We start from the raw sequence: 20,490 nt of genomic DNA on the forward strand, positions 1-20,490 counted from the left end.
GGTGGGCGGGGGCTCCAAGCCTCCTGGCCTGAGGCAGGAACTCCACTAAATCAGCTCCTGTGACATAAACGTGCAGGGGCTCAGGCCTGTGTGGTCTCTGGACGCCCTGCGAGGCAGCGATGAGGGCCACATGGCCAGGGCTGCCGGCCTAGCTGCCTGGCTTTGGGCAAAGCACCCAGCTCCCCGAGTGCTTTCTCAATCTGCAAAATGGGGTAACAATCCCAAACTCTAAGACCAAGACAAAGCAAGGTCAGGGCAACAATGGGTTCTTGTGGTGTCAGACACAGGAGCCCTGAGGAGGCACCCACATGGCCTGCACCTGCCCCTGAGGGGACCCGCACCCCACCCTCAATGGGACCGCAACCTGTCCCCCATGGGACCTGCAGGGGTAGAAGCAGCCAGCAGTCCTGCACAGAACACAGAAGAAAAGGCGCAATTTCTCCTCCCTTGTCCTACCCCGCTCTGCAGCCCATGACCCCAGCCTCCCAGGGTCCCTGCCTGGCAGCCTGGGGTCACCACCCCGGAGGCTCCAGCTCTTTCCAAGCCAGGAGACAGACCCATCACTGGAGCTGCCCACGGTGATGCTGGGTGTCCTGATCACAGAAAGAGGTGAATGAGGCCCCACCCAGGGCCAGGAGGTGGAGCCACGGGATGGGTACTGGGCCAGGGTCCCGGGGACTTCAGCGCAGGCCGGGGTGGGGGCAGGCTCACCTCCTTCAGGAGCTTGGCATACCACCCTGTGGGACAGGCCAGAATGAGGAGCTGCAGAACCAACCCACAGGGCCAGACCAGCGTTCACCCCAAGGCCCCTGGGCTCACCAGGCCAGGCCGCCAGGTAGAGTCCAGTGTCTGCGGTCAGCTCCCAGAACCTCCAGAACCCCAGCCGCTCCTCGTCCTCCAGGCTCCGAGCTGTGGGGCACAGGGGGGCTGGGTGGGCAGTCCCTGGAAGGCGGCAGCTGGGCAGAGCCCCCCGGGCCAAGCTTACTGAAGTACTTGAGGACCTGGAAGTTCCTGCCCCGCCACATCAGGGACACCCTCAGGATGGCATAGCCCTTGTAGTCTGTGTCCAGCACCTGGATCTCTCTGTGGCCTTCAGGAGCCAGCCATGGCATTTGGGGAGATCTCTGAGGGGGATGGACCTCGAAGGCCAGGGTCTGCAGGGTCTAACTCTATCCTGCCCTCACCCAGCCCCTGCACTTGAGTGCCTGGGGACACTACAGCAGCTCTTGAAGGATGACCCAGTGTGTGGGTGAGAGAATGGGAGGGTCTGGGGTATGAAATGTACAGGGAACAGCATGGGGAGCAGTGCAGAAAACAATGCAGGGAATAGCATGGGGAACTGCACAGAGAACAGCGCAGGGAACAGTGCAGAAAACAGCGCAGGAAACAGTGCAGGGAACAGCACAGGGAACAGTGCAGGGAGCAGCATGGAGAACAATAAGGCAAGGCCTGGCTGTGTGCATGGCCAGGCTCCACCTGCTGTGACAGGGCAACTGCACTTACCAGGAAAAGTGAATTTTCCTGTAGTGTCTATACCATGACCCTGTCTATCTCGCAGCTTCCTGAGCTGAAAGGCAGCAAAGTGCTCATTGGGAAAATGCCAGCCTGTGTCTCACCTCCTGGGCTCCCTCCCGGAGTGGGGCCATGTCTTTAGGAAGGGCAGGGGCAGCAGGGCCTGGAGCAGGACAAGGCAGGGAGAGGGCCAGACAGGGAGTGTGCCAGGCGGGGGCTGAACTGGCCTCCCCCTGGGACCTCTGTTCCCTCCAGCCAAACACCTGCCCCATGCCCCTTTTCTTTCTTTATAAGTTCATGGGGCTTTATTAAAACACTATGCTTATATTTGGGAGAAAATGCAGATCCAGGAGCTGGTCGAGGGCCCAGACAGGTGGGCACAGGGAGGGCCGGCCCACCAGCAGGACGGCACTCAGCCCAGACCCCATGCTGCGCCCAGTCCCCGGCCACACGCGCCTCTTTCCCTCCTGCAGCCCCCAGGCCTCTTACCTGTTGTATGCGACTTTCATGGTCAGGTTACTCCTGTTCAAGGTGAGGAACAGGCCCTCCACCCGATGCGCCAGGCTTTGATCGGAGGCCACACCAACTTCCCACCAGAATCCTCCAATCTAGAGAGAAGCAGAGCTCCACTAGGAGCTGAGCAGCTGGACTGAGACCCCCAGGGGCATTCCACGAACCCCCAAGCAGGGGCCTGGTGGGCTCTAAGAGGTCAGCAGATGGTGGTGAGGCTCGGCAGCAAAGCAGCAAGACATCTGTGAGCCCACTGTCCCCAGGTGCATGTCCTTCCAAGCGATCCCCTCAGGCCATCAGACAGCAATGCCCCACAGGGCGGCCCTTCCTCACTGGGCCACGGAGAGCCATGGTGCAGGCCCTGGGGCTTCCAGGCCATGTGGGGAGGAACCGCAGGCCATACCTGACCTGGGGCAGGGGCAGGACCCAGGGGCAGGGGCGCTCACAGGCTGGAAGAGAAGCCCTGGAGAGTGCAGCGAAGTGAGAAACGCCAGGGAATGGGTGACCAGGGCAGCGCAGCTCACCAGCCACCGACCACACCAGGGCACAGCTCACCAGCCACCGACCACACCAGGGGACAGCTCCCAGCCACCGACCACGCCAGGGGATAGCTCACCAGTCACCAACCACGCCAGGGGACAGCTCACTAGTCACCGACCACGCCAGGGGACAGCTCATCAGCCACCGACCATGCCAGGGGACAGCTCCCAGCCACCGACCACACCAGGGGACAGCTCATCAGCCACCGACCATGCCAGGGGACAGCTCCCAGCCACCGACCACACCAGGGGACAGCTTATCAGTCACCGACCACGTCAGGGGAGATCTCACCAGCCATCCATGACACCAGGGGACAGCTCCCAGCCACCGACCATGCCAGGGGACAGCTCCCAGTCATCGACCATGCCAGGGGACAGCTCCCAGCCACCAACCATGCCAGGGGACAGCTCACCAGTCACCGACCACACCAGGGGACAGCTCATCAGCCACCGATCATGCCAGGGGACAGCTCCCAGTCATTGACTGCACCAGGGGACAGCCCACCAGCCACCAACCATGCCAGGGGAGGGGTTTCCTGCCCTTAGCACCTGCCCAGAGCCAGGACTTCTGCTGAGACTTTTCAAAACCTGATCATTTTCGGGAGGAAAGAATCTTTTTCTTGAGCATCTACCTTCTCTGGACCTGCCAATGTGCGCCTGGCCCAGCAGCCGGCACAGACTCAGTGGCGAAGAAAATGCTGCTAACAGAAAGTGTCTGGCTGGCAGCAGCATTCCCACTGAGCCCCCACACCAGGAGAGGCCTCCTTCCCTGAGCCTGCAGGGCTGGGGGCATAGGAGGAGCCCCGTGAACTAAGAAGAAGACGCCACCTTCTGCCAGTCCAGGCCCACCATAGCCACTGCCACCCGTGCCCAGAGCACCATGAGGGCGCCCAGGTTGGTGCATGACAGCCTGGCCTCCATGGCAGCTCCAGGCTCCTCCAAGCTCCTGTGTGCCACAGCCTGGGGTGATTATATGTGGACGGAGGCAGGCTGTGCGGTCACCCGGGACCATCATGGGGACAGCTTGGCTGCTGGCTGCTGGCTGCTCAGAGATGGGTTTCTGCACAAGCGCATCTGGTCCTGGGGACACCCACGCCCACCAGAGGGGTTAGCCTGGCCTAAACAGCAGCCTGCCCGGCCACCCTCCTGGCGTGTGGACGATTGTGGATGCTGCCAGGGCCGTCTGGGGGCCTGAGAGGAGGAGCTCCACCCATGCCACCTGGGGCTCAGTGACCCCCACCCCACACGACGCTTGTGTATGGGTCTCGTTTTGGCCAGCTGGGAACAACATCACAAAGACTGTCAGGGTCGAGGAGGGGCGGGCTGGGCCATGTCCTGACCGTGGCCAGCAGCATCGAGCATGCAGTGGTATTTGAACCCCGGCCTGCGCTCTTCTGTGTCTGGCCCCGCTCCATGCCCCAGACCACGCCAACCATCAGCAGTATATTTTGTGAGGTACTGGACCAGCCTGTGTCCACCGCCTGGGGGCAGCATTGAGCCCGGCCCTGGAGCCTGCCCACCCAGCTAGCAGCACTACCTGGACGCCGGGGGGCGGGGGGGGGGGTCCTGATCGCCATGACCCTGGTGTCTGTCCCCTCTTCCTCATTATAGACACAGCTGGGGAGGGGTGGGAGAGTCGGGCACCGACCCTGGCTCCCTCCCTCCTGCAGTATGGCGCAGGGCACGCTGCTTTACCTCAGTTTCCCTATCTGTCATGACCGAAACAGGAGAACATGAAGCCAGGCAGAGGCCCTGCATGACCTCCCTCTGGTGTCCCCTGAGCCCCCAGGAGGGCCCATCCTGGCTCTCTGGCCCCATCCCATCCTGTGCGGCATCTCTTGGACACAGGGGTGATTTTTTCTAAGGCAGACAAGTTTTACTTTCCAAAACATCTTTATTTGTGACACATTTTTTTTTTTTTTTTTTTTTTTTTAGGGAAAAAGAGAAAAAGAAGGGGAAAAAAAGAAAAAGAGGGAAAAAGGAATATTACTTCATTCCTAAAATGGGTTTCAATAATGGCCGATCAACATTTTGAGTGTTTAAAGTGGTTAATGCATATTTTATGTGTTTAAAATGGAGACCTCTGTTGTGTTTATTTGTTCTGGTTCTGAGTTCAAGTCCTGGATATCTTATCAATTTGTTGTCTCGTTGAATCTAAATCTCATTATGTGTCTTATGTATCTGGGTGTTAAAATCTCTTATTGTTGTATTAATCCTTTTACCCTTGCATCCTTGTAGCTTTGAAATCTATTTTATTAAGTGTGAGAATTGCAACTCCTGCTTTTTATTTATTTATTTTTGCTCTCCATTTGGTTGGTGAGCTTTTTTCCATCCCCTTGTTTTGAGTCTTTGTATATCTTTAGATATATCGTTAGATTTTGTGGATAATGTATATTTTGTGTGTTTAAAACGGAGAGCCCTATTGAGTTTATTTGTTCTGGATCTTAGTCCCGGATATCGTTATCAATTTTCTGTCTCGTTGAATCTAAATCTCATTATGGGTCTTATGTATCTGGGTGTTAAGATCTCTTATTATTACATTAATCCTTTTATCCTTGTATCCTTGTAGCTTTGAAATCTATTTTGTCAAATGTGAAAATTGCAACTTCTGCTTATTTATTTATTTTTGCTCTCCATTTGGTTGGTACGTTTTTTTTTTTTCCAACCCTTTATTTTGAGTCTATGTATATCTTTGGATATACTGTTAGATTTTGTCTGTATCTTTTGATTGGGAGATTTGGTCGATTTAAATTTAGGGTTGCTGCCGTTTGATATTAACTGGCTATTTTGTCCTTTCATTGATAAAAATTCTTCTTTATGTTAATGCTCTTTACTTTTTGGTGTATTTTTAGAAAGGGTCATACTGGTTGTTCCTTTCTGTGTATAGTGCTTCTTTTAGAAGTTCTTGTAAAGCAGGCCTGGTGGTAATAAAATCTCTGAGTACTTGCTTGTTCCTAAAAAATTTTATTTTTCCTTCAAATGTAAAGCTTAAATTGGCAGGATATGAAATTCTGGGCTGAAAGTTCTGTTGATTAAGTATATTGAATATTGGCCCCCACTCTCTTCTAGCTTGTAGGGTTTCCGTTGAGAGATCTGCTGTAAGCCTAATAGGCTTACCTTTATGGGTAACTTGATCTTTCTCTCTGGCTGCCCTTAATATTTTCTCCTTCGTTTCGATCTTGGTGAATCTAACGATTATGTGCCTTGGGGTTGGTCTTCTTGAGGAATATCTTTGTGGTGTTCTCTGTATTGCCTGGGGTTGAATAGTGTCCTGCTTTGCTAAATTAGGAAAATTTTCCTGGATAATGTCCTGGAGAGTATTTTCCAGCTTGAATTCATTCTCTCCGTCACATTCAGGTACACCAATCAAGCGTATATTAGGTCTTTTCACATAGTCCCATATTGCTTGGAGACTTTGCTCATTCCTTTTTATCCTTTTTTCTCTATTCTTGTCTTGTTGTGTTGTTTCATTAAGTTGATCTTCGACCTCTGATACCCTTTCTTCTGCTTGATCCATTCGGCTGTTTAAGCTTGTACATGTTTCACTAAGTTCTCGTGTTGTATTTTTCAACTCCATAAGTTCATTTGTATTCCTCTCTATATTGTCTATTCTTTTCAACATTTCATCTAACCTTTTTTCCAAGTTCTTAGTTTCTTTACATTGGGTTAGAACAAGTTCCTTTAACTCCCAGAAGTTTCTTATCATCCACCTTTTAAAGCCTACTTCAGATAATGGAACACAGTCCTTTTCCATCAGGGCTTGTTCCGTTACTGATGAGTCCTTTTCCATCAGGGCTTGTTCTGCTGCTGATGAGTTCTTTTCCATCAGGGCTTGTTCTGTTGCTGATGGGTTCTGATTTTGAGTATACTTGGCCTTCTTAGGCTGTTTTTTTCCCTTCATTGTAGATGAACCGCCTTTCTAATTAGTTTTCTGAGTCGACGTCCGACTTATTGATTCCCAGTGTTGGGATCCGAGCAACCCACTGTGGCAGCCTAAATAGCAGCGGTAGGACTGATGGTGCTCTTCTGCCCGGGAATCTCTGGTCTGGCTTCCTTCTTGAGTCCGCAACAAGCGGCTCTGACTTCCCGGAGCTCCAAACCCCGGTCAGTAGGGGAAGCAGTCCCGTTGGCTCTGCAGGAAGAGCTGCTGCGCCGAGACGCCGGCAAAACCGCTGCGGCGGCCACAAGAGTCACGCTGGCGACCCGTGGGGCTCCTCCACTGGGAATCGGCTGATCGGTGAGTGACGAAAATTCGTCTAAAAGTGTGGCGTCGTCTCGTTCTCTGGGCTTTCACTGGGAGCTACAATCCTGAGCTGTTAGTGGTCGGCCATCTTGGATCGATCCCTATTTCCTCGACACATATTTTTTAAAACCGAAAACAAATCCCACTGCCTGAAAACGAGCCAAACAAACAAAGTACCTTCCACCCCACCATCCCGGCTTCCTTCCACTCCCTTCCAGGACAGGGGAAAAGGAGCCCACGGGAAGCCGGAAGGCTTCTCCCACCGGGGCCAGGGCCTGGCAGGCTCCAGTGGGGCTGCCGCCCGAGGCCACTGTCACCCTGGGGTCCAGCGCTTCAGCTCCCACAGCTCCCAAACTCCCAGCAGAAGCACAGGTCCCACTGGGCCAGGAGAGGTCTGAGGGTCCCCAGAGCCCTCCTCCCAGACCTGTGCCCCGGTGCTGGGGTGGGGGCGGCCTTCCCACCTTGGGAGCCAGAAACGCCCATCTGGAATGGCTCAAGCTTTGGTTAGCTATCAGGAAGTCCTGGTCACCAAAGCCTGTTAAGCAGGTGGACCCTGGCCACCTTGGATCCTGGATGGTGGGGAACACTGCGGAGACAGAAGACCCAGCTGCCCTCAGCCCCAGGCTGAGAAGTCAGGACCCCCCAGGGTGGCTCCAGAGGTGGACTTGGCAGGAGAGGAAGGGTGGGTGGCAGGGGCACCTGGTGTCTCTGGGTGACCAAGGGCAGGATGAGGGCAGAAGCTCCTCAAGGCTGATTCTTTCTGGCTCCTGCCCTTCGAGGGCCGCGGGCACCGACAGGCAACAGACCAGAACCTCCAGTTCCTTCCTGTGCCACCCCACTCCAGGCCCTTTGAAATGTGTGCCAGACATAGTGGGCAGTCAGAGCTCCCTCTGGAGGCCCCAGGCACACCGCCAGTGACCAGGGTAACAGTGGGGAGGGCCAGCCCGGGCCCTTGCTGGCTGTGCAGCCTTGGATAAGTCACCCAACCCTTCTGTGCCACGGTTTCTTGATTTTTTTTTTTTTTTTGAGACAGAGTCTTGCTCTGTCGCCCAGGCTGGAGTGCAATGGCACAACCTTGGCTCACTGCAAACTCCACCTCCCGGGTTCGAGCAATTCTCCTGCTTCAGCCTCTTGAGTAGCTGGAATTACAGGTGCCTGCTACCACACCTGGCTAATTTTTGTATTTTTAGTAGAGACTAAAAATACAAAAGCTTTCACCATGTTGGCCAGGCTGGTCTCGGACTCCTGATCTCAGGTGATCCACCTGCCTCGGCCTCCCAAAGTGCTGGGATTACAGGCGTGAGCCACCGCGACCGGCCAGTTTCTTCATCTTCAAGCAAGGAGCACATGGGGTGGCTATGTGTGTCCATGGGGTCTGCTGCAAAGCACCCAGGCTGGCTGGCAGTGCCCTGGCCACAACCGTGACCCATTTCCAGGGGTGTAAACCAGGTGGCTGAGATCACATCAGTGGTGGGGGCAAAACCTAAACGGGCCTAATTTCCCAGCCTCCCGCAGCTCCCCCCACCCCTGCACCAGGGGCCTAGATGCCCAGCAGAGCCCCAGCAGCCGGACCGTCTTCACAGGATGCCCAGCTCCCCACAGGCACTGCAGACCCATAGGAACTGGGCCAGGATGCCCCATTCTCCTGTGGGTGCAGCCCCCACACATGCTAAGCCTGGCTGCTGCCTCCTGCTCCTCCCCAGGCCCTCCCCCTGCCCCCTGCCTCCTACCCCTGCCTCCTTCCTCTCCCCAGGGCTCCTCACCCATGCCCCCTGCCCCCTCCCGAGGACCCCTCACCCATTCCTCCTCTCCCCCCGAGGGCCTCTCACCCCTGCCTCCTGCCCCCTCAGCCAGATCCCCTCACACTGGCGTCCCTGCCCCTCATATCTGCCTCCTGCTACCCCCTCACTCCTGGCTCCTGCCCCCTCAACCAGTGCCCTTCACACCTGCCCCCTGCCCCCTTAACCAGGGCTCCTCCCCCCTGCCTCCTGCCCCCTCATCCCTGCCTCCTGCTCCCTTGGCCAGGGCCCTTCACACCTGCCTCCCTGCCTCAGTCTCCCCAGCAGTGCTGGGGTCAGGCAGGGGCCTGCTGTGCCCTCCCCCAGAGCATCTCCAAAGAGGTGAGGCCGTGAGGCTGCAGCATCTGTTTATTGAATAGAAAGAGGCATCCCATGGGGGGCGGAGGACAGCGGTCCCCGAGGGCTGTGGGTCTCACTCCAGGGGCGATGGCGCCCGCGGCTCTGGCTCCTCCTGCACAGCAAATGCACAGCTACTCCATCGCACACTCCCACGACAAACGCCCTTTCTGCTCCCCACAAGCTGCGCATCAGCCCTCCAAAGCCACCGCCCTACAGGCTCAGGAGAGCTCATTCTGCTCCAAAACTCCCATAAACCCTGTACACACACACCAGCCACCATTGCTTCCCCAGAGGCCCCAGGGGAGAGGCTGTCCTTGGCTCCAACGCTTTCCCACCTTCCCTGGGGGTGGGGGACCCAGCCTCATGCCTGAGTGGCAGTGAGCCACAGCCTCTGCCAGGGCCTTGACGAAGGGGCTGGCTTGGCAAGAAAGCCCTGGAATGGCCATGAAGCCACCACAGCCTCCGGGGTCACCCAAGGTGGCCCAGGCTGGGCACTGTACCCAGAAAGCTGCTGCTTCAAGATCGTGGGAGGATGCGGCTACACGTTCTCCCCAGAGAACCTTCTGGAGGAGGGTGATTTGCTGTTGAGCCCCATGTTTCCCAACCCACTGGTGTGTGCAGGGAGATACAGACCTGTGCAAAGCTGAACAGGATGGTGAGTCGCCTGGATGAGGACCCTGGGAGTGGAGGCGAAGCTCATGGTGAGGAGCTGAGAGGCAGGAAATGCATGGCGGAAAAGCAGGAGAGGCGGCAAGGTCCGGAGCTCCCCCCCACCACGGCCCCGCCCCGGAGCCCTCCAGTACCATGGCCCCGCCCCAGAGCCCCCCAGCCCCACGGCCCCACCGAGAGTCCCCCAACACCTCCTCCCACCACGCCAGGAAGGGCCAGTGGCGCTCCAGAGTCTGGTAACTGTCACTTCAGACTCGTGACGTGTGGTTATGCCCAAAGTCTTGGCTGTGAGCCTGGGTGAGGGACCCAATGGTCTTCTGGCATCTGGTTTAGGGGGAGGTCTCCCCAAGACCCCACCCGAATGTGGCTTCTGTGATGGCACTGGGCACAAAGGCTGTGGTCTGCTCTCCTGGGCCCTGGGGGAGGAGAAGAGGCCCACGCAATTCCAAGGCAGGACGGTGCCCTGGGGAGGGAGCCAGAGGCTGTGTGGACACAGCGGGGACCCAGAGCTGTGGATGGAATTGTGTCTCCAAAACTTCAGGCCCACCTGGAATCTCCAAACGCGGCCTTGTTTGGAAACAGTCTTTGCAGAAACTATGAGTTTAGACTCTGGAGACAAGGTCACCTTGCATTTACAGTGGGCCCTACATCCAGGGACAGGCATGCTCACAAGAAGAGGGCCCTGTGGGGCTCGCTGCGGCAGCACCAACATGGGGAGGGAGATTTGGACGCAGATGTCAGGCTGTGATGGGGAGGGGAGAGGCAACCAGGGTGGCCCCTGCAGGGCCTGGAGAACCCACCTGGGAAGGGCTGGGTGGGGTCCAGAGGCATCAGGGCTTCTCCTTGCTCTCAGGGATGCACGTGTCTGTGGGGAGGATGACATTCGTGAGTTGCTGACAGCCAGGACTGCCCTTGCTTCCCAAAGCCCCCAACCCCTGGTGCCAAGGCCACTGGCCCCAGCGCTGCCCAAAGCCTCTCCTGGAGTCTGTGTTGCAGGGGCTGCCAGCCCACCCTAGAAGACAAGACCCCCTGCTGCCCACACACTGCCTGTGCTGAGGTGGGGAGGAAGGGTGGGCTCATGGGAGGCAGGGCAGGCTGGGGGCGTGGGGTGGGGCAGGCTTGCCAGGGTACCTGACTTGGGCAGCATGAGCACCATGTCATCCGGAAGCCCCAGCATCAGGTAGAAGTCCTGGAAGGCCTTCAGAGCCTGGAGACTCACATCCTGGGTCCGGCCTGGGCAGAGCAGGGTCACTATGAACCCAGCAGCAAAAGGGGAGGCAGCAGGGGCTCTCCTGGCCTCGATCCGCCTCCCCGAGGGCTGACAACAAGGCCGCCACCCTGGGTTGTGCAGGTTGTGCACTGCACAAAAGTGCCTGCCTGGCTGAAGGAATCTTAGGGCCCCCTTTCCCAATTCACACGGAGGTGTCGGGGAGGTTGGGGTGGTCTGGCTGTCCTCCTGGGCCCCACTCCCCCTTCAGCATCTCTCCCTGCAGCCCAGAAGCCTCCAGCCTCACCCTGTCCTCCCCACCCAGGGAGTCCCCAGGAAATGAAGAACCTCGGCCCCAGCCGTAAGACTCATGCAGTGAGGCCTGTCAGAGAAGGTTGGGACACCACTCTCAGGAAGCCAGAGAGGAGCAGGCACTGCGGGACCCCCCAGCCAACCTCCTCCACATCCAAAGCACTGAGGGTCCAGCTCCCACCCCACCTGGTCCTTGCCAGGCCACGAGTGTGTGAGGAGGTCACAGCAGGAGATGGCAGGGACAGCTCCAGAAGGGGAGGGGCCTGTAGTGAGGGGCGGGGCCGTTTTGTGAGCGGAATGGGTGGGGGCGGGTCCTGTGAGGAGGGGCGGGGCCAGTAGGTGGGGGCAGAGTGGGTGGAGGCGGGTCCTGTGATGAGGAGCGGGGCCAGCAGGTGGGGGCAGAAAGCGTGGGGGCGGGGCCTCTGGGAAGGGGCGGGCGGGCGGACGGGGACTGGCCCTCACCGAAGAGCTGCACCATGGTGCTGAGGGCTCCCTCCAGCTCCTTGTAGATGTAGACGATGGCGAAGGAGCTGTAGTCTGTGTCCACGACGCGCACGTCCAGGTAGCCCAAGGCTGCGGAGAGTCAGGCTGCCGATCGGCCTGGAGAAGTGGACGGGCCCGGGCACCAACCCCACCCACGCCTGCCCCTGCTGCTGGGGTAGGAGCCTGTTCCTCGATGACAGAGAAGGGGCGGGGGGGGGGGCAGGCAGGGACTGGAGACTGTGATGGACAGCTGGGGCCCGGGTGGAAAGTCAGCCTCACGTGACCCCCAGAGAGGCAGCATCCAGCGCCCCTGAAGGCAGATAAGGTAGAACCTACCCGGGACTCTGAAGTGTCCCTCGGAGCCCACTTTCAGGTAGTCGGCATCTACCTGGTTACAGCCATCCGCCCCGGGGGTACATAGCCAGCTCACTCATGGTACCCAGCTGCCTCAGCCCCCCAGCCCAGCCCAGGCAGCCACCCCAGGAACTCCATGCAGACGTGGAGGCCACCCTCCTCTGTGGCCTTGATGGCCCTGGTGGACATGGGCAGGTGGTTCTTGTTGCCCAGGAAGACTTTGCAGTCGGATGCCATGGAGACCACATACCAGAGGCCTGAGAACTTCCAGGGCCTTAGTCACCCACAGGCCAGGACGGTCAGCAGCAAGGCCCTCCTTGCCCAGTGATCCGGGGACAACACAGAAGTCACACAGCAAGAGGGCCTGTAGTGGCCGTCTCCCGGGTGTGAGCTGAGTCCGGGTGGACAGGGACTCCTCTCGGGCAGGTCACAGAGCAGCTGTGAGCCTCAGTTCCCCAGCTGTGACATGGGCGCAGTAATAATCCCTATATAGGTTGGTTTAGGATTAAGCACAGAGTGGATCTACAGCTCGTGCCTGGCTGGGCACGGAACAAGCGCCCCAAGACAGGCAGCTGTCACAATGATCACCTTGTCTCTGGCAAGGGCCCAGCTCCCACCCATTGCAGGCCAGCGCAGAGGCCCCTGGTACCTTTGTGGCATTGAAGTCAGGCTGCAGCAGAACCTCAGCCTGAGCTGTGGGCACCCAGAGCAGGGCCAGGATTGCGCTGAGCAGGAACACCTTCATCCCCTTGCCTGCCCTCCAGCCCCTCGTGCTGTGGCCCCAGGGGGCCAGATTTATAGCCAGGACACAACCTGGGTGCACCTGCTCCTGGGTGGAGCAGATGAGAGCAGAAGGTACTTCGGCTCTGAGATTCCAGCCCCCTTGTCCATTGTTTGGCACAATCACTCCAGTGTTCCTCAGCTCCAGGGGTCACTTCCTGGAGGCCCCTCTTCTGGGGTCTGGCCACCCAGAAAGCCCCCTTCTCTCACCCCCAACATGAGGGTAGGGTCACAATGGCAGAGGGTCCGGGGCAGAGCTTGTGCCCCCATAGCTGTGAGAAAGGCCTCGTGCCCCTCACTCCAGACCCACCAACCCCAATGCAGCCCCCAGGTGGGATTCCAGCAAGCAGGCCAGGGACCAGACGGGGCTGGGCTGGCCCTGGGGAGGATTAAGGCATTGGACACCGCCTTATCACTGGTTGTGTAAGCGTGCAGATGGCAGTGACGCCGGGAAGGCTCTGTGGGCTGGCAGAGGCTGGAACCTCCCAAGTGACCTCTCTGTGTCCTCACAGAGCACCCAGGGACACTGGATAAGGAGCAGCAGGTGGCCTCAGAGCGCACCACCCAGAACCCTGTGGTCAGGGACAGAGTCAGGGGTAGGGGTCCTGGCACGGAGGCCAGCACTGCCAGGCCTCTGGAGTGATAGTGAGGCAGGGAGGTAGGAACCCAAAGACTTCCTAGAACCAAATCACATAGAAACACTCCAACAATGACAGGAATGTGAATGGCTTTTAACTTCGCCTCATCCTCTCTATTTACTTAGGGCTCAACCGGAGTAAACGACTTTGTAACTTGACTTCATCCTCTCCATTTACATCGGGAAACGTGTAGGGCTGAGGGCCCTACAGCATCATGGGGTGAGTCTTATGCTGTGCTGAGGGACAGGATCCGAGAAATAAAGAGACAGGACACAGAAGTACAAGGAAAACGCAGCTGGGCTTGGGGGCCATGCCACCTATAAGCAGAGTCAGGCGAGATCCCGAATGTCCAGAAGCGTGAGCATTTATTGTGTATAGGTTAGTGTTGTGAACTGACTCGCCCCATGTTGGGCGCCAGCTGTTGTGAACTGAACGCGAGCCCGGGAATCTCGTCCAGCGAGAGGGTCCCAAACCTGGAAGAGAGCGTGTGCCGGAAAAAAAGGAGATAGAAAAGAGTGAGGTCTGGAGGGCTACATGCGCTATGCCCATGCAGCAATTTTATTTTTGCAATGTTTCATTATATACTTTTCTGAAGTTAAAGTTGTTTACGCCAGATCAACATACTTAAGTTACAGTAAGCAAGTTACCCCCACTAAGTTACGCCCAGTAAGTAAGTTAAGCCCAGTAAGTAGGTTACGCCCAGTAAGTAGGTTACGCCCAATAGGTCAAGGTAAGTAAGTTACAGTCATGCCCAGTAAGTTATGGTAAGTTACAGTTACACCCAGTAAGTTACGATAAGTAAGTTACCAAGTGTAAATACTTAATATTTTACAATGAAGGTAACAAGGGTCCAAAATGAACACAATCAAGCAATAAACCGTAAGAAGCCAAAAGTGGACACATTGCCTCCCAAGTCCTCATATCCATAAAGTAATGTCTGTTAATTATTTAGAATAACATAGTCCCTCTCTCAGTTCTTGCCTTCTCTCAGCTCGACTCCCCCAACCGGGGATCTGTGTCCGGGCTCAAGCTCACCGTATGGCGAGGCCCATTTCCTAGGGGCCTCACACAGGAGTGATCCCCACAGGTCTCCCTTAGGTTAGGGGGCAGGGCAGTGAGTGAGGTCATCTTTAAGGATAGTGATAGGGTCATGAGCAATAAAACATGGGGTCCAGCCCCATTAGGTCACCTAGGGTAGGAGGTGGACAGTGCACAGCAAGGGATCTGTTCCCATGAAGGCAAGGGCCGTGCGCAGTAAAGGTCCACCGCCATTAGGTCACCAAGGTTTGAAGGTGGGCCGTGCGCAGTGTGCAGTACTTCTATCTATGGGCAAACTACTTCTAAGAAGATTTATAGGAGGATGCTTTAAATCACATAGCAGTGACAGAGCTGTCAGGGTTACCGCCACCTTCTAGCACCTTCCAATGGTTTCTATGGGAAGATGCTTTTTGAGCAGCACAGTAGCAAGAGCTGATAAAGTTCACAGTCACCAAGGTGGATTGCCGGTCTGAGGGCAGCCTTCCACAAGAACTGGAGCAAGGTCCTACAACTCCTTTATCAGGAGGAGTGGCTCTCGCCCCAAGCCTGCCATACAGCAGGTATCTTTACGATACTGAACGCTGCCGCCTGGGCCATGGATTCTTGTCCTGGCATAACTGTTTTTCCTTAAATCATGCTCTGCACTGTGTCTGCTCTAGGCATTCCTCCGATGATAAGCTGCTTATTCCTTAATTCATGCTCTGTACTGTGTCCACTCTAGGCATTCTTCCGTTATGAACTAAGATATAATTATAGGTATATATGTAGGGAAATGTTCTTTAGGCACTCATACTATCAACTATTATATGATATATAGAGAGGATTATATAAAGGGACCCTTCAAGCCCTAATTCTATAAACTAACATGATTATGTAAAGGATTATATAAAAGAAAATAGCTGAGTAGTAACACTATAAAGTGAGATATTCCTCAAGCCCTAACTGTGCCAGGTGATACGCAACACACAGGGTTCTGCTTAGCTCTCCTTCCTCGGTGCCTTAGTTCTCCTTCCCTCGGTGGGGGGTTACCCACAATATGCCAAGTAACCAGTGGGAAACCTCGGGAGGATATTGAAACCCCAGAACTTCTGTAACGGGGACCTTGAGTGGATTGCTCAGCCCACTGCCACCCTGTAGAGAGTGCTTTCATTTTCATTTTATTTTATTATTTTTGAGATGGAGTTTTGCTCGTGTTGCCCAGGCTTGAGTGCAACGGTGCCATTTCAGCTCACTGAAACCTCCACCTTCCATGTTCAAGAAATTCCCCTGCCTCAGCCTCCCAAGTAGGATGACAGAGCAAGACTCAATCTCAAAAAATAAAAGAAAAGAAAGAAAGAGTTTGGAATTCAGAAAAGGCAAGGGGGTCAGGTAGCTGCCAGGGGTGTGACTCACCCAGTGGGCCTCTTGCCTTGGGAGCTCTTGAGTGTGAGACTCTTGGTTAAATCTCTCCTGGATCAGGGAAAAGATCTAGAAAGAAGAGAGGATTCTCTCTTTCTCTCTCCCCACCTCTCTCTCTCTCTCTCTCTCTCTTTCTCTCTCCCCACCTCTCTCTCTCTCCCTCTCTCTCTCTCCCCCTCTCTCCCCTGCCGCCTAGACAGAGTCTCGCTCTGCCACCCAGGCTGGAGTGCAATGGCGCGATCTCTACTCACTGCACCTCCACCTCCTGGGTTCAAGCGATTCTCCTGCCTCAGCCTCCTGAGTAGCTGGGACCACAGGCACATGCCAAACACCCGGTGTCCTCTTGAACTGTTGCCCCATTCAGTGAAGGGGCTGGTGCCATCATGGATCCTGCCAGGTTATAGATTAATACATTAGTCCTAGTGGATCTCTTAGTCACTCTCCAGTCAGCAGTGGGTTCCACCCCTGAAGAAGTCTTTCACTGGAGAGAGAATTCTGGAGGTCCCTGGTCGCTGTCAGCATCCACCTCCTGAAGCTTCTAAGGAAATACATGAGCAGATAAGAGCACGATGCGCGCTGAACCCACGTTTAGGTAGATGACGGTGCAGAGGCCTGGAGCACAGGACGGGAAGGAAACGGTGCGGCTCCCAGGCTGCGTTTCCAGGTGATACGCAACACACAGGTGGTTTCTCTCAAGGTTATATCTTGACATCTGGAGCCGGGAGAGGAAAACGTAAACAAGAAAGAAAAGTTTAAAGTTTTACCTCGTTGCACTCCTGAGAGCAAGACGGGTCACCAGCTGCTGCACTGGAGCCACCCTCGAAAATTCAGCTGGGGTTCCCACTCCTGTCAAGTCTGTTCCACCCGTAAATACGGCCGCCGGTGTGTCCGTCAGTACACGAACGAACGATGTCAGTTTTATTGAGTTGGACTGAATCATTCTTCCTTCAAAGGATTATCCAAGGCATCTACCTTGAAAAACCATGATAGTTCTTTGTACATAAAATAAACATTAAAAAAGAAAAAGAAAAAATTAAGGTTTAAAGCGCAGCTTGAGGACCCACAGGGCCGTCGAGGTGCTTTAGACCACTGGCCTTGGTCTCATAACGGCTGCCACCATGGCCAACATGGTGAAACCCTGTCTCTACTAAAAATACAAAAAATTTGCCAGGTGTGGTGGCGGGAACCGGTAATCCCAGCTACTTGGGAGGCTGAGGCAGGAGAATTGTTTGAACCCAGAGGCAGGGGTGGCAGTGAACCAAGATGGTGCCTGGGCGATAGAGGACACTCCGTCTCAGAACAAAACAGAAACAAGAAAGAACCGGAGGCTGAGGCAGGCCAAAGGGGCAGCTCCGGTGGAAGCTGAACAGTGCCATCTGCAGAGGGAGAAAGAGCTTGAGGCCAGAGAGGCTGCGGCTCTGGGAGCCCAGGGCAGCTGCGGCCCTGCAGTGGAGGAGACCCAGGAGAACATGACCAGCTCCAGACCTGCTTTCGGCAGAAGAGGGATGACGTCATGGATAACCTCTTGGCTTCTGTCTGTGACATCTGGCCAGAAATCCATGAAAACTGCCGCATAAATGGATAGAAGAGAGAGTCAGCTGTTCTGTGGCCTGGCATTTTAGATGCTCTCGTGGAACAGGAAGCTTCAGTGCAGCTCTGGTTATACGCTGATGAAATGGCAATACATTATTTCCGTATGTTATATAGCAGCTCCTTCCACTTTTTGGAGAGTAGCAAATCTACAGACTTCGAAACTGTCCAAAAATGTCATCCTTTTACCTCACATTTATGAGGAATTCAATGGGTAGATGTTGTCTTTTTCCCTATGCCTTTTGGCTCAAGGGCAGGGTCTGGTGTGAGGGAGAACTGTGGGGATCGCTCCTGTGTGAGGCCCCTAGGAAATGGGCCTCGCCATATGGTGAGCTTGAGCCCGGACACAGATCCCCGGTTGGGGGAGTTGAGCTGAGGGAAAGCAGGAACCGAGAGAGGGACTATGCTATTCAAAATAATTAACAGACATTACTTTATGGATATGAGGACTTGGGAGGCATTGTGTCCACTTTCGATTCCTTATGGTTTATTGCTTCATTGTGTTCATTTTGGATCCTTGCTACATTCATTGTAAAATATTAACTTCAGTATTTACAATTGTTAACTGGGCATAACTTACTTACTGGGAGTAACTTACTTACTGGGCATAACTTACTTACCTTGTGACTTAAGTATTTACACTTGTTAAGTATTTACTGGGCGTAACTTACTTACTGGGCATAACTTACTTATCTTGTGACTTAAGTATTTACACTTGTTAAGTATTTACTGGGTGTAACTTACTTACTGGGCGTAACTTACTTAGTGGGCTTAACTTGTTTACCTTGTGACTTAAGTATTTTGATTTGACGTAAACAACATTAAACAGAAAAAGTATATAATGGAACCTATTGCAAAAATAAAATTGCTGCATGGGCATAGCTCATGTAGTCCTCCAGAGCTCGCTCTTTTTCTTTCTCCTTTCTTTCCGCGCACGCTCTCTTCCAGGTTTGGGACCCTCTCGCTGGATAAGATTCCTGGGCTCGCGTTCAGTTCACAACACTGGTGAGTGCTGTTTTGTGTGCAGACATGATAGATTGAAGGAAAGAAAGACACAGACACAGAGATAAGAGAATTCAGCTGCGCTGGGGGACCACTGCCACAAAGGGGCGGAGTCCAGCAGTGGCCTTGAATGCCTGGATATTTATTGTATGCAAGGCAGGGGGCAGGGCCAGAGAGTGACACATCTGACGTGATTGGTAGGGGTCAAGCAAATCATGTTCTAAGGGAGACCTGTGGGGATCACTCCCGTGTGATGCCCCTAGGAAATGGGTCTCACCATATGGTGAGCTTGAGCCCAGACACAGATCCCCGGTTGGGGGAGTCGAGCTGAGGGAAAGCAGGAACCGAGAGAGGGACTATGTTATTCTAAATAATTAACAGACATTACTTTATGGATATGAGGACTTGGGAGGCAATGTGTCCACTTTTGGCTTCTTACGGTTTATTGCTTGATTGTGTTCATTTTGGACCCTTGTTACCTTCATTGTAAAATATTAACTTAAGTATTTACACTTGGTAACTTACTGTAACTTACTGGGTGTAGTAACTGTAACTTACTTACCATAGTTTACAGGGCGTGACTGTAACTTACTTACATTGACCTATTGGGCGTAACCTACTTACTGGGCTTAACCTACTTACTGGGCTTAACTTACTTACTGGGCGTAACTTAGTGGGGGTAACTTGCTTACTGTAACTTAAGTATGTTGATCTGGCGTAAACAACTTTAACTTCAGAAAAGTATATAATGAAACATTGCAAAAATAAAATTGCTGCATGGGCATAGCGCATGTAGCCCTCCAGACCTCGCTCTTTTCTATCTCCTTTTTTTCCGGCACACGCTCTCTTCCAGGTTTGGGACCCTCTCGCTGGACGAGATTCCCGGGCTTGCGTTCAGTTCTCAACAATGTTCTTACAATACGGGGGGGGGGGGCACATGGGTACAGTTTAGGTGGTCACGTGGGTATAGTACAGGGGGTCACAGGGGTACAGTATAGAGGGCCCCTCCCTCTCAGGTAGCCGCTGTAAGGAGGGGAGGCACATATGTCAGCATCTTTCTGTGTGCTTATCAGAGAGATCAAGGGCTTTTAGGATTCCTCCATTCTTACTTCTCACAGCTTCTAAGAATTTACACGGGAGCATCGGGTGGGAAAGTGGAACCTGAAAGTGGACGAGGATGATGACCATCAGAACCCGGCACCACGGAGAGGAGGTGTTTAAGCCCCTGAATGTCTGCGGCTGGCCTGGCTAGTGTCAGGTCTTCCTCAAGAGCCAGATGGAGCAGAGTTTTCAGTGAACTCCCTCAGTGAAAGGGGAACTACCCTATGGCCTGCTAAGTAACTGGCACCTCCCCAGTCGCTGGCGTTACCACAAGTCCTGCCTGCTAAGTAACAGGCGCCTTCCCAGGCGCTGGCGCTTCCACAAGGTTCTCACTCTTGTCTCCTGATCACTCCTCACAATGTCCCTTCAGTTCCTAATATATTTAACCCAATTATGTCTATACTATAAGACAGAAATGTTCCTACACTGTAATACTAAATATTAATAGAGAATAATGATGTAGGCCAGGTGTGGTGGCTCACACCTGTAATCTCAGCACTTTGGGAGGCCAAGGCAGGTGGATCACTAGGTCAAGAGATCGAGACCATCCTGGCCAACATAGTGAAACCCAGTTTCTATTATTAAAATAAATAAATAAATTTAAAAAGTAATAAATAAAAAAGAATAATGATGTTATAGGCTTGGTTACATAATTGAATCTAATATCTATTTGGTGTCATTGCTATAACTAAGTAATCATTTATTATGCTGGGACATAGTGTTTTCAGTCTCTTGCCATGTCACCTGGGCAACTGTCTCCCCAAACCCAAGCAGCATGTATATCGGTATTTTTTTCTTAGATCTAGTTTAAAAAAAAAAAATTATTTGAAGAAAGGAAGAGATTAAATAATTTTTTTCCTTAACACTTTATTGAAGGTCAGGGACTTTATCTATGAAAAAGCAGTAAATAGTTATTTGCAACCCGTGTGAGGCAGCAGCCAGCCTTAAAATCGTCCATTCTTGCTAATGGTTAGAC

At 53.9% G+C, this 20,490-nt stretch overlaps 2 protein-coding genes and 2 long non-coding RNA genes across 4 annotated transcripts; 1 reads left to right on the forward strand and 3 right to left on the reverse strand.

Annotated features, from left to right (window-relative positions):
- Positions 1-195: 195 nt before the first annotated feature.
- LCN8 (lipocalin 8) lies at positions 196-3,508 on the reverse strand. Its single transcript, XM_003732079.2, is given in 8 exon segments — positions 196-228; positions 712-737; positions 820-909; positions 986-1,090; positions 1,504-1,536; positions 1,539-1,567; positions 2,002-2,120; positions 3,390-3,508. Coding segments are annotated over 8 exon segments (528 nt in total). The 5' UTR covers positions 3,483-3,508.
- Positions 3,509-9,895: 6,387 nt separating this feature from the next.
- On the reverse strand, positions 9,896-12,837 carry LCN15 (lipocalin 15). Its single transcript, XM_035263630.2, has 7 exons — positions 12,617-12,837; positions 12,092-12,231; positions 11,950-12,038; positions 11,593-11,703; positions 10,743-10,844; positions 10,412-10,476; positions 9,896-10,027 (listed from the first exon to the last, which is right to left on the reverse strand). Exons 1-6 carry the CDS (start codon positions 12,710-12,712, stop codon positions 10,442-10,444), a joined length of 573 nt encoding a protein of 190 aa, XP_035119521.1. The 5' UTR covers positions 12,713-12,837; the 3' UTR covers positions 9,896-10,027; positions 10,412-10,441.
- On the forward strand, positions 11,569-19,670 carry LOC108593665 (uncharacterized). The gene is made up of 3 exons (XR_001914221.4): positions 11,569-11,788; positions 13,511-13,604; positions 19,532-19,670. It is a non-coding gene; the product is annotated as an uncharacterized LOC108593665 (long non-coding RNA).
- Positions 13,667-15,920, reverse strand: LOC144577053 (uncharacterized). The gene is made up of 2 exons (XR_013520273.1): positions 15,816-15,920; positions 13,667-13,858 (listed from the first exon to the last, which is right to left on the reverse strand). It is a non-coding gene; the product is annotated as an uncharacterized LOC144577053 (long non-coding RNA).
- Positions 19,671-20,490: the final 820 nt, after the last annotated feature.

This window comes from Callithrix jacchus, chromosome 1 (genome assembly GCF_049354715.1).
Source record: "Callithrix jacchus isolate 240 chromosome 1, calJac240_pri, whole genome shotgun sequence".
NCBI classification, from domain to species: domain Eukaryota; kingdom Metazoa; phylum Chordata; class Mammalia; order Primates; family Cebidae; genus Callithrix; species Callithrix jacchus.

What these genes read in the sequence shown, in the direction of transcription:
- LCN15 (XM_035263630.2), bottom strand. Translation starts at nt 12,712, where the DNA reads ATGAAGGTGTTCCTGCTCAGCGCAATCCTGGCCCTGCTCTGGGTGCCC. An exon ending in CTGACTTCAATGCCACAAAG is followed by an intron (nt 12,232 to 12,616) that starts GTACCAGGGGCC and finishes AGGCCCTGGAAG; the next exon opens with TTCTCAGGCCTCTGGTATGT. An exon ending in GCTCATGCTGCCCAAGTCAG is followed by an intron (nt 10,477 to 10,742) that starts GTACCCTGGCAA and finishes TCCTCCCCACAG; the next exon opens with ACACGTGCATCCCTGAGAGC.